Source organism: Erpetoichthys calabaricus, chromosome 6, assembly GCF_900747795.2.
Source record: "Erpetoichthys calabaricus chromosome 6, fErpCal1.3, whole genome shotgun sequence".
In the NCBI taxonomy this organism is placed as follows: Eukaryota; Metazoa; Chordata; class Cladistia; order Polypteriformes; family Polypteridae; genus Erpetoichthys; species Erpetoichthys calabaricus.
The window spans coordinates 107,131,435-107,149,136 of record NC_041399.2 but is presented as its reverse complement, the minus strand read 5'-3'; the positions used below and the strand labels follow the sequence as shown (position 1 = coordinate 107,149,136).

Genomic DNA, 17,702 nt, shown 5'->3' with positions numbered 1-17,702 from the left:
GGTGAAAATAAATGAATAAACAAACAACTTTCTTAAATTATGCATTTTCTCAATTGCTTCATTTTGTGTAGTCATTGAGATCTCAGCAGGACACAAGTCCAGTTCAGTTTGCACATTAGCTTGATTGATTTTTTTCCCCTTTATAACATCTTCATCAGTGGGGGTCAATGATATCTTATGCCACAAAAGCCAAAAATTACTCTCTAAAATAAGAAATGGGAAATCATTAAAATTATTTAAATATGTTTGAAAATGTACAACAGTGTACACAAATGGACTAGAATAAATGTGAACAGAATTTACAGCCTAACTTATAATAATAATAATAATAATAAGTCATTACATTTATATAGCGCTTTTCTCAGTACTCAAAGCGCTATCCATATCCATCAATTTGGTGCAAATGCTTTTTCTATTAGAGGCTGAAGGAAAGTCAGATCCTATTGTAGTAGAAACCAACTGTGCAGGACAACTATCATGTTACACTCACACATTCTTGGAACTGGGCAGCAAGAAAGCCTATAATAACTTAATACTGTATGTTTCCTAGAGAGAATTTGCAAGATGATGGTGTTAAAATTCAATTTCTGGGAGTAGCACTTGCTTCCTATACCACCATGTAAAATCATTAACCATTAAAAACATTAATACTGGCACTTATTAAAACCTGACACTGCACCAAATAAATAGTGACATGACACCCTAAATGTCTTATGACTGAAAACAAAATATATTTTTGAAATATTTTGCCTTATTTGTGTGATAAAATGAAGTGCATTATAGAGAGCACACAGGATGGATGGGCATCCCGACAACGAAACAGGAAGATACCAAGTAGACAGAAAGGCATCCCGGCCAAGAGAAGGAAGGATGTCGCACCCAGACAAGGCTTTTCTAATGGATGGACGGACATCCCAGCCAGAAGAGATGATGGTTCCTTACCCGGGTGGGAAGTCCCAGATGTGTGTAGCACCTTCCCTGCCCGAGATAAAAGAGAAGGACGGGGAAGGACTATGTCTGGGGAGCGTGTTTATTCCTCCCAGTCGGTAGATGGCAGCGGCCCTCGATATCAGCGCCCATTCGGGAACCAGCAGGGAATGCCAGGAATAGGAGGGAGTGTTACTGTTATGTGGGACTTCATGTGACCCGGAAGTACTTCTGATGCCAGGGCTGTTGCCCTCAATCCTCAATTAAAGAACCTGCACTGCTTTGTCCAGGCGAGGTGGAGCTGGGAAGAAGGAAGGCAACACTTGACTGGAGGAGAGTTGTGTTGTGGTGAAAGAAAGAGAGGAAGGAGAGATGACTTGTGTTTTTTTACCTGTTTATAGGTAAAAAAAAAGGTATTTGTGTAATAAAACACTGGACTGGACAAGGACTGTCTTGTGTGTTCGTGTTTGGGGCTCTTTGGCACCTCTTAGCGTTCACAGCATCATCAATTGCAATTATCGACGGTATGTTAGTAAATAAAAATTAAATTCATGAAAAAACCGGCAAGCTTCATTAAAGATTTAAATCATTTAATTTATGAATTAAAGTTTATTTAACTATTCAGTTAATTCAGTATGGTAAATATGGAACACATTTCAAAATGCAAGTTTAAAAGAAATAAAAATCATTGTGACAAAACATTAAAAAGCAGGAACAGGTAGAATTACAAAAAAAATGCTACTTTGTAAAACATGATTTTGAAGAATAAATAAATTAACCAGTTAACAGAATAAAATACATTTTCTTTCAAATATATATTATCAAATGGTATTAAACTCAATTATTGAGATTCACTACTAATAACATAAAAATCAAGGAAATCAAGCAAAATAGAAAGATAAAATGGTAACTTTTTAAAATACATAAACATATCTTTAAAAAATGACAGACACTGTTTGCATCTTTCCATAAATCAACAACAAAATGTTGTAAAAATTTATATAAGGTATTATGAGTATGCATATCAAATGAAGATTCTAGAACAAAGGAAGAGAAATTTCAGAGAGCCTACAAAAATCTTTCATGTTATAAAAATAATTTAATAAGCAGGTAAACTTTAAAGACATTCACCAGTACATATTCTTCTATGGTGACAGAGCTGGAACTTTTAAAGGGTAAGCAAAACTTCACATTTTAAATACATCTACCCATTCAACAGTGTTATACTTCAAATGAGTTACTCTTCTTTTTCTTCAACTATGTAACAGTATTTGTGTATTAACGAGAAAACAAACCCTTGATAATCTGCTTGATGTTTCAAAATTAATTTGGCAATTTGATAGCCTATTTTATCAAACATTTTCACATTTCACCAGATTAAGCTCACAAAAAAGAAACCAAATATGAATACATGGCTTACACTACCTGCTACAGAGCAGTAAACTGAAAATAGGAACTTTGATAGACAAAAAGTGCTTGAGAATATTTAGACTTGTACAAAGCTTAGTTAAAAATAGTTATGACAGGGCATTTTGTGCCCACAGACACAGAGTTGTCCTGATATGGCAGCAGAAAAATTAAAACTCAGTTAATTATGTATTGTTCTTTTTCAAGTTTCAACAAAGCTAAACTGTTTGATTATCATTATGCTGTATATCTGGTGGACACACTTTTAACTAAGCTATCTTACAACATTAGTATTCATTGCGATTGATTACTCAAATTTGATGATCGGTGTACAGGCAGACTAAGTGACATATTTAGGGTCACACGATGAGGTAGGGCAAAGGGACTGGACCAGCAGGCTTCTGGTTTCAAGTGCAAGTCCTCAGCCACTGTAGCCCCCTGCCTACCTTGATAACTCTTATCAAGTCTTGTGTCAATACCCCTAACTATTTATTATACATGTGGCGTGGATTTTTAATCATTTGTTCTTGTTCTCTAAAAGACAAACTGAAGTCTATTGTGACATTGACAATTAGTAGTGAATAAAGTAGATGCCAAGGCAAATGACACAGAATGCTGAAATGCTGGACACCAGAAAAAAATCTGGATTTACTAAATTTTATTGCAATGTAACAAGCATATGTGGATGTCACATGGAAGTAATTCAGGATTTTTACCTTGGATTTTAAAATTTTCACCGTTATCATTATTATGTTTTTCATTCTCCTTTTCCTGGCATTTCAGTTAATAGTGATACATATTTTTTACTCTTTTTGATCTTGCATTTTAACATTTTATCATCATCATTATGCTTCTATTCCATTTTACAGGTGTTCTGGTTATTTAAGCTGTTTCTTACTAATTAGCACACTAGCGGCTCTGTGACTGAAGTAGCTGCTTCCTATCAGCAACTCTAATTTGCTCACTGTTGTCATTATTACCCAAAATTGATAAAGTAAACTCTGCAGAAAAAGGTGAAATAATAGGAGAATGACAAAAGAGAGTTAAGAACTTTAAACTATGGCAAAACATTCTTTTGTAAATGCAGAATAAGGGAAAAAAGAACAGTTACTTAAAAAAATGAGATCCATTAAAAATGACTCACTGATTATAATGCAAACCTGCAGACACAGAGGTCCCAGAGGAGTGGAACTGGTAAGCACTTCCCTAGTGTCATCTTCACAACTTGGGTTGCTTTCTGTTTTTGGTTTAAATTGTTTGTAATATTCCTCATGGGTGATTATTTAGTGGACTTTTATACAACTGATATTACCCTGTATGACTGTTTTATATAGTTTGTGCATTTTCATACTTTGTATGTTTTTCCTTTCTTGTGTTGCAATTTTTGAAAACTTTTTTGGTTGTGGTTCAGCATGTACTGCATATTTATGCTTTTTTTATTATTATACAATGACATATTATCCTGTTATTGGTTTGTGTAATCTTATTTAATTTGTATCATTATTCACAGCATCCTTCACTATCTTCACCACCAGAAACACACCTTGATAAACTGTAGCTTTATACATTTCAAAATTTAAACAACAGATATCATTACTTAATTCTGAACTACTTAAAATTTTTAGAAGACAAAAAGTGCTGACACTCAAGTTACAAGAGCTATAACAAATACGAGAAAGACTAATATGAATCTATTAGATATAAATGTTTATTTAAGTGTTCAATGACTTTAGTTAACTTAATCTTATTAATGTAATTTCTTTTAAAACAGTTTGAGGTACTGACACAGGCCTTGGTAGGTGTTACAAAGACCTCCGCATGTGAAAAAGGGTGAAATTCCCCTTTTCTATAGTCTGATGACATAGATAAAACTGAAAAGTGGTTGCTTATTTATCCTTTTATTATCTTGTAGTAAATATAGCAAAGAAAATGCCCTAACAAAATCTGTAAACTGGTATGTGTTGGTAGGACAAATTGGTTCATCATTATTTCTTTTGGTGAAAACATGAAACACTAAAATCTATCATCAGCAAGGATTTTGTAAGTGATAAAGCTGAAACTGCTAAGTGCAGTGAGGAATGCCCCTGTTTGCATACATTTATAGATTTTACATATGTTGCGTATTTAAATAATCCTCTCACCCCTATCATCCCTTCAATAAACTCAGTGTACGGTATTCATCCTTGAGATATTCCTTCTTTGCAATTTCCCTACCAATGAATGTAGTGTAACCTGCCAGTCCTGCTGTTAAATCTTTTCAGCCAAAGACGTCCCCATGTACAGTATGTAGCAACTTGAAATGACCTTAGCTGATACCCATCATTGGAAGCACATGCTTGTTTGAAAATTAAGTACCATAACTGTTTGCAGCTTCCCTGATGAGTAATTATATATTTGCATTATAAACATCTATATGATTTGGTGTTTCATTATACATTAAAAATTCAGATATACATACACTTTTATATAGATACATATAACAATCCAGCAGTGCAAGCGTTAACACATAAACAGTTCATATTACAGATGTGTTCTGGATTAACACTTTAAAATATTAAGCCCATTGCTGAACTAAGTCTAGACTAATGACTTCTAAATGTCCTCTGTGCAAATCATGACAGTCAAGTGTTCTGAGACACTCAGTCATATACAGTATTCAATAGCCATGTTCTATTTTTATTTTAATTCAAGATTCTGAAAGAAATAAAATTAAGTGAAAGATTATGTATCATTCTTATAAGAAGAGTCTTAAAAGTGGCAATGATTTGTTAATTTGAAAATACCACTATATTTCTAGTGCAACAGCATATTTAAATGTTTGTTACAGTATAGTACCAGTGCAACAAAAAAATCCACTCATCCACCCATCTTCTGACCTTGCTATAAAGCTGTTGCCAAAAACCAAAGCACAAATGTACAAGATTTAGGGAAGAAACTGACTTTGAATAGAAAGCCACAAAGCCACACAATTTAAATTTTTCAGTAATACTCACTAAATGTGTTTGGAGCGAGAAAGGAAACTTCAGCACTCAAGGGAAAACCCACACAAGTATGGGGGAAACGTTTAAAATCTATCTGGGAATCAAAACAGGGTTCAAATTCTATGACTCTGTAGCATCAAAGACACCTCCATTGTGCCACCCGTCATAACTTATTTGCAAGTAACTGGTGTTTATGTACTGTAAATAGCAATAGAAAGACTTGTGAAGTAATTGAAATGGGTAAAACAAATAGCTAACATATCCATTAATGTTGCCCATGAAATCTCAAAAAAAATAAATCTCTAAAGCATAAATGGCAAAAATGACAAATTTATAAGCAAGGTTTTCATACTGTTGAGGCATCATTATTTACCAAACACATCAGCCTATTCTACTAAGTTCCTCAAGCAAATATGCAATATTGTGGCAGTCACTAATCTGCACTATTTTGTCCTGAATTGCAGTGTGAAGATTTTTTTAATGTAAGCTTCTCATTGGTACAATATAGAATCATGACTGTTACTAAGAAAGTAATAATTTTATATAACTTCTCCTAAGCAATTAAAATTAACTTCTGAAAAATGCTCTCATCTACAGAGCAAGGCTCTGAGACTCCCTACTCCCTAAAAAGTAGCGGAGAGAAAAGTCAATGTATATTTTTTCACTATCCACTTAAATACATACTGTATTATACAATAATTGTAAACTGTGTAATGCATAAATTAATGGAAGTAAAATAACTCAAAGCTAAGTACTAAGTTGTTGTCACAAAAAAAAAGTTCTTACACATTGGATCTTTCTTTTCATTGTCATTAAAAATATTTGAGAATGCCACTCAGGCAATAATGAATTGTAAACATGCATCCAGCAGATAAAAAATAAACAATCGAAAACAATTTCGGAATTACTTATCATTGTTTTATGATGCTTCTATCACTTTATTTTCCTCACCTGCCATCCCCAAATTAGACTGCTTATCTAGTGACTGTCTAATGTGTATACTATTGAAGCAAGAAAAGCAATTTAAAGTAAAAAGCCCTCAGAGAAGGATCCTGTGGACAAAAGCAGAACCTTACTGAAAAGACTTCTACAGAGTATTAGGCTACAATTGATCAAATAACACTTGAGTGAAACATAGTTGTCGAAAGAGGCATACCAAATGCATGTCTCTTGGTGCCATATTAGCTTAGGTAAGGCCAGTCTAGGCAGCGGCCATACCACATGCACTTCAGAACAGGTAATCCACCTGAAGCTAAGCATGTTCAGGCCTGGCCAGTAGATGGATGGAAGACAATCTAGGAAAAGCTTGGGTTGCTGCAGGAAGAGGTGTTCGAGAGGTTAACCATGTACTCTGTGTGCTGAACCCAATGCAGTGATAGGGACACTGCTGTAAAAGTGGTACCACCCTTGGGGTGAGATGTATAACTGGGGTCCTGATTCTTTGTGGTCATTAAAGATTCCTGGGAAACTAGGAAAGAGTAAAGAGTAGGGTATATCCTGATGCCCTCCATGGCCTAGTCATTCTAAGTTATAAACCATCCCCTGTCTCTAACTGGCCACCTCTCTCAGCCCTTAACCACCTAATAACTAATGTGGGGTGAATTTACTGGTGCAAAACAGGCTGCCATCACATCATCCAGGATGATGGTGCTCATTGGTGATTGCTGAAGTGGCTCCCCACTTTCTATATAAAGCACTTTGAGTATGAGAAAAGCACTGTATAAATGTAAATAATTATTATTTTTATTAAGACCTTAATGAGTTCAACTCTTGTCATTGAAAATAAGAATGAAAGAAAAAGAAAACAATAAATATCCTGGCCTAATACAACCTGGCAGAACCACACTGGTGAGAGTACCAAGATATGAGTTCTTGGATCAAAACAGTTCAAACGGCTTGTAAGAGCGTAATGGTGTGAGATTTGCATGTGTGATTCACACTATGTCTCTTTAAATGAATAATGAAATATTTAAATTCCCCAGACTGCCTTAACATAGTTTAATAAGATCATTATTGTGATGGAAAGAGTACAGTGAAATTCTTACTTGCATGAGTTAATCAACACGCAGCATGTTACCACTTTCCGACACCAGCTTCACGGTCAGTTGAGAACACCGTCTCATTTCAACAGTTTATCCCTCTGTAAGAAGGATTTTCATTATGCTTTCTTGCATAAGGTTAAGAAGGTCTTGGAATTGTTCGAGAATTGTGATAAGAGAATTTAGCTTAATGTAGTGGCATTACTAGTCACTAGACCTCAATCTAGTCAAGCTGTGTCAAAAATGTGGATCACCGTATGGGCCAACATCACTTACGCTCTTTCAAAAAGCTTTGACTCAAAATCATAATGAATTCAATTCTTTAAAACTTAAACTTAACTTGATATGAGAAAGGTTTATTTAATAAGAATCGTCAATTGGTCTGTGTGGAGACCACTCTAAAAATGTAGTGTAATTATTAAATTGTAAATGTATCATGAGGAAATATCTCTAAGCATAAATCATTTACACTAACAATATGCAGATACAGGTACACTGCAGTGTATTTCACTTCATCTAGCAAAGATCTAATAAGACTAATGCAAATCGAATGGCTGGGTTTTTGACCCCACATTTTTTTAGATCTCATCATCTTACACAGTAAGTGCTCTGTAATTAGCTGAGTAACTATGAATTACTACTGTGAACTTAACATATTGTGTAACTTTTCAATGGTACAGCACTTTTCATTAGAAATTTATTAAAAAAAATATTTTTATCTCCTTTACTGTTAATCAAGTAATACATACTTACAATATAGTTACATGCGTAGTTAAAGATTACCACATTGTAACTCTACAGAATGGGACACATTTTAATCAACAGTCAATTTATATTTTTAAAATACAGTTTAATAGGATAATAATTAATAAGAATTTGTGATGGGAAAAACAGAATGTCATTTTCCATAGAGTTTAATGAAATTACCACATGCAATTGCAAACAATTTCTAAATTGAAAATGTAAAACTCATTCATATTTCATATAATGTTATTTTTTTTTCTTTTAAGGTTTTTGAGGTGGCAGAGCAAGGAATATTTTTTCCAAAGGGTATTCTGCAGCCAAAAGCACAGTGCACTTCCTTGGCCGCCCTCTAATGCCATCCGATCTTCCATAGCTCCTTCCATTCACACTCATCTACCTCAAATGCTACCTACCTGCATGTTCACACCACTGTTTTCGCATTACACCTTTCATTTTGGGTCGTGATAACATTATCTACACTCCCATTTCCCCAACTCTATCAGCTTATCCAAGCCATGCTCCTTTTCTCCTTTAGAGGGCTTGTGAGTGGCAGTGCTTGTACTGATGGTACTTTGTTTATGGCGATAAATTAACATTCAATCAAAGAGATGACCCACTTCAAGCACCAGCTGGTGGTCACATTTCCAGGCTTTAAAAAGTGTCTCCAGGCAGAAGCTCTCTACTCCCCCTTTCTATCCCCCTTTCTATGTTCTTCATCAGAATAAATTGTGCCATGCTTTTGCATGTGGAGGAAAGGTGGTAGAAGTTTTGTTTGCAGCAAAACACAGTTTATTTTGCAAAGCAAACCCGCAAGTTTAATCATTAATGTTGTCTTTAAATATGAATTTAATGTACAGTAAGTAAAGTGCTTACTGCCTACTAATCTCAAATACAAGACTCTGATTATTATACACTAATTGGTTACCTTAAAAGAAGCAGGCTGGTGCCAGACTGTGAGAATGAGTATGTGTGTGCTTTTATAAGAATAATGGGAAAGAGAAAAGATTAAAGTGGCTTTGCACAAGAATGGTAGTGAGTGTCAGCTGTACTGTCATGAAAGCTTCCTGAACAGCAACATTGTTGTGGCTTTGCCTTTGGACACTGTCAGAAATATACAGTCATGTGAAAAGAAAGTAAACCATACAAAATATCTTGTCATATTTACCTTTTGCAGTCCATTGTGTAATTTAAATAAGCATCTCTCTATTATAAAGAAAAATCTCAGAAGGAGACAAGACTTGATTGTCTCAGAGACACTTTCACGTCCCACAAGACGAGTCTTCGTGCCAAGAGATGTAACCACGCCCGGGGCTGGAAGCCCTGTGAAACAAGAGCTAATGCAAAGAGATTTGGAAAAGTCCTGGGTGGTTATGTCAGACACATTTCTTGTAGAGAGAAAGAAATGATATTCACTCACAGGCAGTTATACATGTATTGTCATGATGTAAATCCAAACACGGAATCAAAATTCAATGCGATATTGATGAAAAGGTAAAAGCGAAAAGAGATCGATAATATATGGACATAGGTGATAAGACAGAAGTGCACCGAGCGAGATGCAGATCACACGGCATGGTGGCAGAAGCAAGCCAGCAGCTGATTGAGCAAAGAGGAGATAAAAAAACTGTATGTGTTTGCCATTGTATCACCGTTTAAGAGGGGGTGTTGGAGGTGCGATCGCGTCTACCTGGTGTGTGTTCAGCCCACCTCTTCACAAGTGGTTGGCGCATAGTGAAGGCAGAAGGATGAGCGAAGCCCCCTAGTAAATATAAATTTCCAAGTAAGAAAAGTAAGTACACACCTACATTTATCACTACCTCAAATACATAAAATTTCAATCAGTTGAAACATTGATTAGAATATCATTAGAGAGTATTTTGTCAGTAACTGCCTTATTTAAACCTCAATCACTTAGTTTGTTTTACTCTTTGTTTTTGAAGTGTGTGTTATCCCATTTGCCTAGATCAAAAGAGGTCTCTGAGCTTTACAGAAATAATAATAATACATTTTATTTATATAGTGCCTTTTCCATGCTCAATGTGCTTAAAGAAGATTAGAGATACATTTGAGTGTGGGAAGTGATTTAAAAAGATCTCCAAACAATTGGATACCATCCATTCCATTGTCAAGAAAATATTCTACAAGTGATGAAGATTTCAAAAGGCCACCCAAGCAAGTACAACCGAAAAACAAAACGCAAAGTGATGAAAGAAATGTCTACAACCCCAGAATTTCATCATGGGACCTACAAGTAGCTCTTGCCACTGTTAATGTCAAAGTGAATGAGTCTACTATCAGAAAGAAGCTGCACAAATTAGATCAACATGGGAGACGTGCCAGGAGAAAACTTTTGCTGCTCACAAAGAACATCAGGGCAAGACTAAATTTTGCCCATGAACACCTGGCCAAAAAACAAATGACAACATTTGATCTGAAAAACCTGATAATAACTGTAAAGAACTGTGGTGGAAATGTTATAGTTTGGAGCTACCTTGCTGCATCATGGTCTGGGCAGCTCATCATCACAGAATTCATTATGAATTATTTATTGTATTAGAGGGTTCTTGTGGATAATGTAAGGCCATTTATCAGAAGATTGAAGCTCCATCGAAAATGGACCTTGTAACATGACAACAGCCCTAAACATACTAGCAAATCCACCAAGGAGTGGCTGAAAAGAAAGACATGGTGGGGTTCTGGAATGGCCAAGGCAAAGCCTGGATGTGAATCCCATCGAGGTGCTGTGGAAGAATTTTAAACAGGCTGTGCAAGTAGGGCACTCCTCAAACAACACATACTGTAGCTGAAAACATTCTGCATAGAGAAAAGGGAAAAACTGAAAGACGGTTACAGGTAATATTGACTTGGGGTTGTTATTGTAAAGAGCAGAATAAGGAGGGAGGAGCGAGTATTTACTGTGATAAGTGAGGCACCATCTAAAATAGTGGCACTGATGACATCACGTCACGTGACAATTATGCGGCTAGCAAACAGATGTTGCTATTAGCAACAGTATGACTGATTGAAGAAGGCAATAATAACAATTCCAAGAAAATATAAAACAAAAAAAGTTGCAAAAATGATAAATTATAATAACAACACTTAAAATAATGCCAAAATAGTTAAATTCATAATGGAAAGAATATGCAATGCCCTACAACTAAAGTGTAAGTAAAATATGGAAAAAATATATGTAATGAAAGCATGCCAGTATTATAATAATAGATATCTAATTAATTAAATAAAAGTGTTTAAACATGCTCACACAAACAATAGTGGTGGTAATGGACAACTGGTAATTTATGATTTTGAAACATACAATGGAAATCATGGCTACAAAACAGTGCAGAGTGTGGGTCAATAATACTCTGTAAAGAGCTGTACCAATCAGTACTTGCTGCAGGGTACAGGCTTATTTGTTATCAACATATCAATATTTAATAACAGTTTACCATGCCCAATGGAATAGAAATGACTTGTTTATGCTGTTTTCTTGGGAAAAATTAATCTAGGCATTAATACTCACTAAATTTCATTTTCATATTAGCAGCAGCATCAAGTGCTGAGGAAAAGAGCTCCTTGATGAGATCCCTGTTTATCACAGGGCACACTATTTTCAAACACTCCCTCACACATGATGAATTTAAAGACCCCAATTAACCTTGTGCAAATGTCTTTGGGAGGTGTAAGGAAACCAGACTTCCTGGAGAAATTCTACGGAGACATAGGGAAACTATGCAAACTCCACAGACAATAGACAGTGGACGAGTTGTAAGTCAAAGGTAAGTCTGGTGAATATTGAGGTCATTATATACACTGATAATATGTAAAGGTAAACTGGTTGATCAATTTGAAATAATGATAGATTCATACATTATGTCATTATAGACAAGGATTTCAAAAGTAAGTTAGGCTAGCCAAAGAAGTAGGTGAACAAATACGAATCACAAATAGAAAGAAAAATAAAATGATATATGTGAAAAAATATCAGAAGAAGTGTCAATAAATAAAAAGTCTATTGATGATAACTATTCTAAAGCACAGTGGTCTCCTTGACAGCAAGAAACTAACAGTGAGCAGCAACTCTAGGTTCTGATCATATACTGTATCACTAAATAAAGATGGAATGAAGCAGACAGTGATCATGGAGGTCATGACAGATTATGATATATATTAAGATTAGAAACCTAATATTGTTCAACCATTTTACTCACTGCTGTTGGCATAAGGCTAAATAGCCTCTTCCAAATATCTGTTTTTTGTCTTTTTTCCAGTCTCTCAGCCATTTCATAGATTGCAGTTTTTGTTCTGTTGTTGTTTCTTACTGACTTTGCCTGAAAGATCATTGCATTTTCTTCTTCTTCATTTTTGATTCTAAGGCTGCCTTTCAAAGTGTGAGAAAGAGAAGGGCTAATTAAATCCAAAATAACTAAATTGAAGGAGTAATTTAATGTGGAGGCTCAACCAAATATTGAGAATCACATGTTTCTTGAATGAACAGGCTTCAAGATCTTTGATAAGCACATGGATTAATATTAGGTTTCAGTAATACAAAGATTGAAGATTAAAAAAAAAAAATCAGGAAAGAGAAGTTTAAAACTCTGTTTAGTGGAACTCAAGTGATAGTAACAAGAGATCAAAAAACAGGAATACTAAAACGCAGGCTATAGAAACTGAATGTGAAATGGCTTTGACAGAGACAGAGGAGAAAGACAGTGCCTAAAACATGCCTCCAAACAAAAAAATATACTGCGTGTAGAGCTAGGGGTCGGCATCACTGTGCACCCAAGAAAGAAAAAAGTATATGGTAATTTCAAACTGAAAAATTAAACAACTGTTGAAATTGCTGCTTGATATTCCTATGCAGTTACTACTTACCTATTTTACCTTTTATATTCTCTCTCTCTTTCTACATATATGAACAGTATATATGTATAATACACATATAAATACACAAATCTAGACATATCATTGTGAAAAGTTTCATACAAAAAAGTTTATTTTAAATGACTGGAAAGTAAGAGTGGATTTTCTAAATCAAGCTTTTTTGATTAACTATACAAAACTGAGTATCCATCCATCCATCCATCCATCCATGCATCCATCCATCCATCCATCCATCCATTTTCCAACCCGCTGAATCCGAACACAGGGTCACGGGGGTCTGCTGGAGCCAATCCCAGCCAACACAGGGCACAAGGCAGGAAACAATCCTGGGCAGGGTGCCAACCCACCGCAGAAAACTGAATATCTGTATTGAAAAATACAATCAATAACATTTACTGCAATAAAGTTTTTTTTTTTAATACAAATAAGAGATAATCAGTGATGTTTACTGCAATAATCTCTTGACACTCGACTAACTAAGTGGGTTACAGAATGGAGGGATGGATCATTTCTTGGAATGTGGCTACTGCTTTAGATATCTAGGGATTTGGGTTCAAATCCTGGCCTATATATAAGGAGTTTGCACATTCTGATTGTGTCAGTACAAGATTTCTCTGGTGATTGTGGTTTCCTCTCAGATCCTAAACACATGGAGAAGTGTAGACTTTAATTGGCCCTGCATGAGTGTGAGCGACTGTGATTAGGAAGGTGTAACCTGAGAAGAACTGGTTTTTCCTCCAAAATCATTTCCCTGCTTATACTCAGCCAGAACAGGCACTTGTTCCCTGTGAGTCTGTAATGCAGTAAGGGGGCACAGAAAAACAGTTGGATTGGCAAAGTCACTGTTTTAGAAGTTGTAGTTTAAATATTATTTTTCGTGCATGATCTACACTTAATTTTCTAATTAAAAAAAAGACTTTCATACATACAGTAAGTGTAGCTGTAAAAGTAAAAAATAAATGAAAAAAAAAATTCATGCAAAAATAAAATACATTATGTATCAACAACTATACATTTAACAGCTAAATTCTGAAGATTAGGCATTATGAAATTATTTAACAAATGTAGCCAAATGACATGCATCGTGTTTATAAGTGCCAATGCATAAACAAGGGATATTTTTATTACATTTATAGCAAATGTTAACCATCACTGAGACCATGACAGATTTATTCTAATTATATTTTTGCTTTTGGATAAAAAGCAAGATTACTGATATTATTATACAGTTTTGTGTTTTAAACATAAAAACATAATATTTTTTAAATATAGGCATTCAGAACAGAAAAGTATGTCACTTTCAGTCATGGCCACATGTGTGTTGATGTACTATTAAACAAAAAGAAGTTGCTTTCTAAGTAAAATATATGGAGAAAGTGAACCATTATAAACAATATTCAAAATGTGCAAATCTAGCATTTTTGTATGAAACTCTTCAAATATATGATACATATTACACAACCAATATATAATTTACATATTCACTTTTAGGAAAATATAAATGTACGGAAGGCAGTACATGCCTCTACCTACTGCGTTCTCTTTTTTACGATAATAATTATAAAATTACTTTTATATAAAATCTAATTCTAAATATGTGTTTTAAGTATAAAGTCTCTATTGACAATAATGGTGGCTAAGACTATACATAGTCAATAATGATGCTGCTAATTCTCCTTTAATAGGAAATGCTTACTAGAATTTTCTCTGGGGCTAACTGAGCTTTCAGAGTCTCATACTGATTTTGAAGGTCTGACAATACATTTTAAATTACCCAATAGCGACAGATGATAGTGTTGTTTTTTTGTTACCCACTAAAGACTCTGACAATCACAAAAATAACTGCCATACATTCAAGGAGAAATCTTTTTCTCTCTCTCTCTCCCTTCCTTTCTCTTTGAAAAATGCTCAACCCTTTTCAATGTACTCATAAATGATGCCGTTACTTTAATCATGCTAACCAAAGCGCCAACAAGATTCAACTTGTAATAATGTATATCACTAGTTACCGGCTTGAGAGCCCTTAACAAATAAACATATACAGTATATAGAAACTAGTCTGACCTCTTATCTGTTGAAAATATTCAGCAGTTTTTAAACAGTCCTAGCACACAGAAGCTTTTGTGGAAGAGTATTGAGGAGGTCACAAATAGGAATCAGGTGATACAGTATGACAGTTACATTTCCAGGTTACATATCGACCTTTGATCTGCAAGCAACCTTTATTATATATACAACAGAGAAGAGCGGAGGACAAGCTTTCTTCTTATAGCTCACTATTAACCATTACTTTAATATTGAGAAATAAAAATGAGCCACTACTGTACTAATTCAAATTGGATGGATGGATGGATTGCCATTAACCTCCTGAATGTAGGAATGGCTTTATTGATATCAGAACATTGACTTGGTGGTTTGAGTATGCAATGAGGATGCCCCTTGGATATACTCCTTAGGGTGTACTGGGCAAAGATGGGAAAAGACCAAGGCTCACCCAAGACATGCAGGAGGGATGTTATTTCTCAATCAGCCAAGGAAGTTGAGTTGATCTTATTATAAAAAAAAATTCAAACAACCAAAAGGTGCACTGGAAGGATCCTGTTAATAAAAAACTCTCCAGTTTTAACTACATAAATCTCATATTACTTTAACTGAGATCAGATTCACAATTTGTACTTGGCAGGTAGAAAATATTAATATCTGAGATTTTACAACCTACAAGATATACAAGAACTGGAAGCTATATATTCATCACCCACCATTTTCACATAAGGAAGGAAATCTAATGCGTTAATTTTTATTTCTATATAAGCATCTTTGAAGGCTATTGACTTTAAATTTCTACGAACTGATGTACTAGGGTGTTGTACCATATTAGCCATTATGAATGTAGTGAAAAGTCAAGCAAAATTACACCTTTTATTGGCTAACTACAAAGATTACAATATGCAAGCTTTCGAGGCAACTCAGGCCCCTTCTTCAGGCAAGATCTTGCCTGAAGAACGGGCCTGAGTTGCCTCGAAAGCTTGTATATTGTAATCTTTTTAGTTAGACAATAAAAGGTGTCATTTTGCTTGGCTTTTCACTACGAACTGATAAAAGTGACCTCATAATGTATAGAATTTAATATCCTTTGTCAATGCCTTTATTTACCCTCCTGTCAACACATACACAAAGCATGATTTTAGTTTGACTGAAAACTATTTGTTAATTTTCACTTTTGATATTACTAAATGCATATTAACATCAACAATATTAAGGGACATCATTACATTTTAGATTATTTCTCCTATAACAAGTGTTTGAACATGATATATTCCATTATAGATTCCACTATGTATGATACTAAAGCTCTTCTATGTTGCTTGGTATAATACAAATACTTCATAACCCAATTATTCAAGATTTTTGTAATTTAATGAAAATATTAATTGTGTAATATTTCTATTTGACTCAGATATTATGTGAAGGAGAAGTTTAAGAACAAATGGAATAGCCCTGGAAATTTTCATTCCATTATAAAACAACTTAATTTTACAACTTTAGCTTACTATTTGTGTCATTTACAGAACATACAAGCTGACACTGCTGCATGAAGTCCACAGACACAATAAGAATTAGATTTACTGGCATCGTTACACAGATTTGTTACAGGCACTGGCATATTCACAACTGGATGATTTTAATGCGCCTTTTTGTGTCAGCAGTTTTCATAGCTAATATAATAAGTGTGTTTTGCATGATCACTGCTGCCCTTCATCAAAATGTTTTTTTTCTAGTAAGACCAGCAGTCTTAAATAAGCAGAATACAATATAAATCCATGCATTTGTCAGTAAGATCAATAATTTCAAGGACATTCCACATTATTTTGCAATTTATGTTGTGCAAATAAATGGGTTAGTTGAGACATATTTTGAAAACCTCATAAACTTACAGCAGCTGACCTCTTAGTTATATTGTGCACTGCTTTTTGGGTCGCATTTTAAAATCTCATACAATCTTATATTTCAGAATGACATCTTAAATTTATTTTGAAGTTCTAACAAACAAGTGAGTCCTGATGCATGTTCTTAACATACTAGTAATGTTGGCCTAATCCTTTTCAAAAAGCATGATTTGAAATAACCTAGGCTAATTAATGTGCAATTCCACCATTTTGGAAACAATAGTTATGACTCATTCTTCTTGCCTGTACAAAAAAAGAGAAAAATATAAAAATCACATCTACAACTCTTAAGGGGAAGAGTGTTGAAACACTGTACAATGTCCATCCCTGGAAATGTTCATGTTTTAAAATGAGAAGTCTCAGCTAAAAGTTTGGATTTAGTTTGCACCGTCACCATCAGCTGCAGCAGAATCAGCACCTTTCTTCACATCCAGCTCAGCTTCTGGGAAAAAAAAGAAATATTGCCAAATTAGTGGCAATTTTCAATTTCTTCATACGGAGATCTGCTGCTAGAAGAAGGAAAGAAATTGCTTGCCATTTTGTACCATTTTGTACCAAAATGCATATACTGTATAACAGGTTATATTAAATACATCATAATATCAAAGTCATAAGCAAATACAGCTTTGTTATAGTTTTACATGTTTTACTGTTAATGCAAACTTAGTTGTTGTTGCTGCTAAAATTTAATATACTATTGTTGGTTATTTTAAAAAATTTTATAGCCACACAAAATACTTTGATAACAATTTTAAACTAGTAATCATTGT

At 34.5% G+C, this 17,702-nt stretch overlaps 1 protein-coding gene across 4 annotated transcripts in view; it reads right to left on the bottom strand.

Annotated features, from left to right (window-relative positions):
- LOC114653083 (dual specificity calcium/calmodulin-dependent 3',5'-cyclic nucleotide phosphodiesterase 1C-like) overlaps window positions 1-17,702 on the bottom strand; it is a 930,233-nt gene that overhangs the window by 3,970 nt on the left and 908,561 nt on the right. The window contains exon 17 of one of the 4 annotated variants that reach the window (XM_051929365.1): window positions 16,080-17,374. The exons of the other annotated variants lie outside the window; for them this stretch is intronic. Within the exon in view, the coding sequence (XP_051785325.1) occupies window positions 17,310-17,374 (65 nt within the window). The 3' untranslated portion in view covers window positions 16,080-17,309. Of the gene's footprint in view, window positions 1-16,079; window positions 17,375-17,702 lie in introns of those variants that run through there. 4 annotated transcript variants of the gene reach the window in all.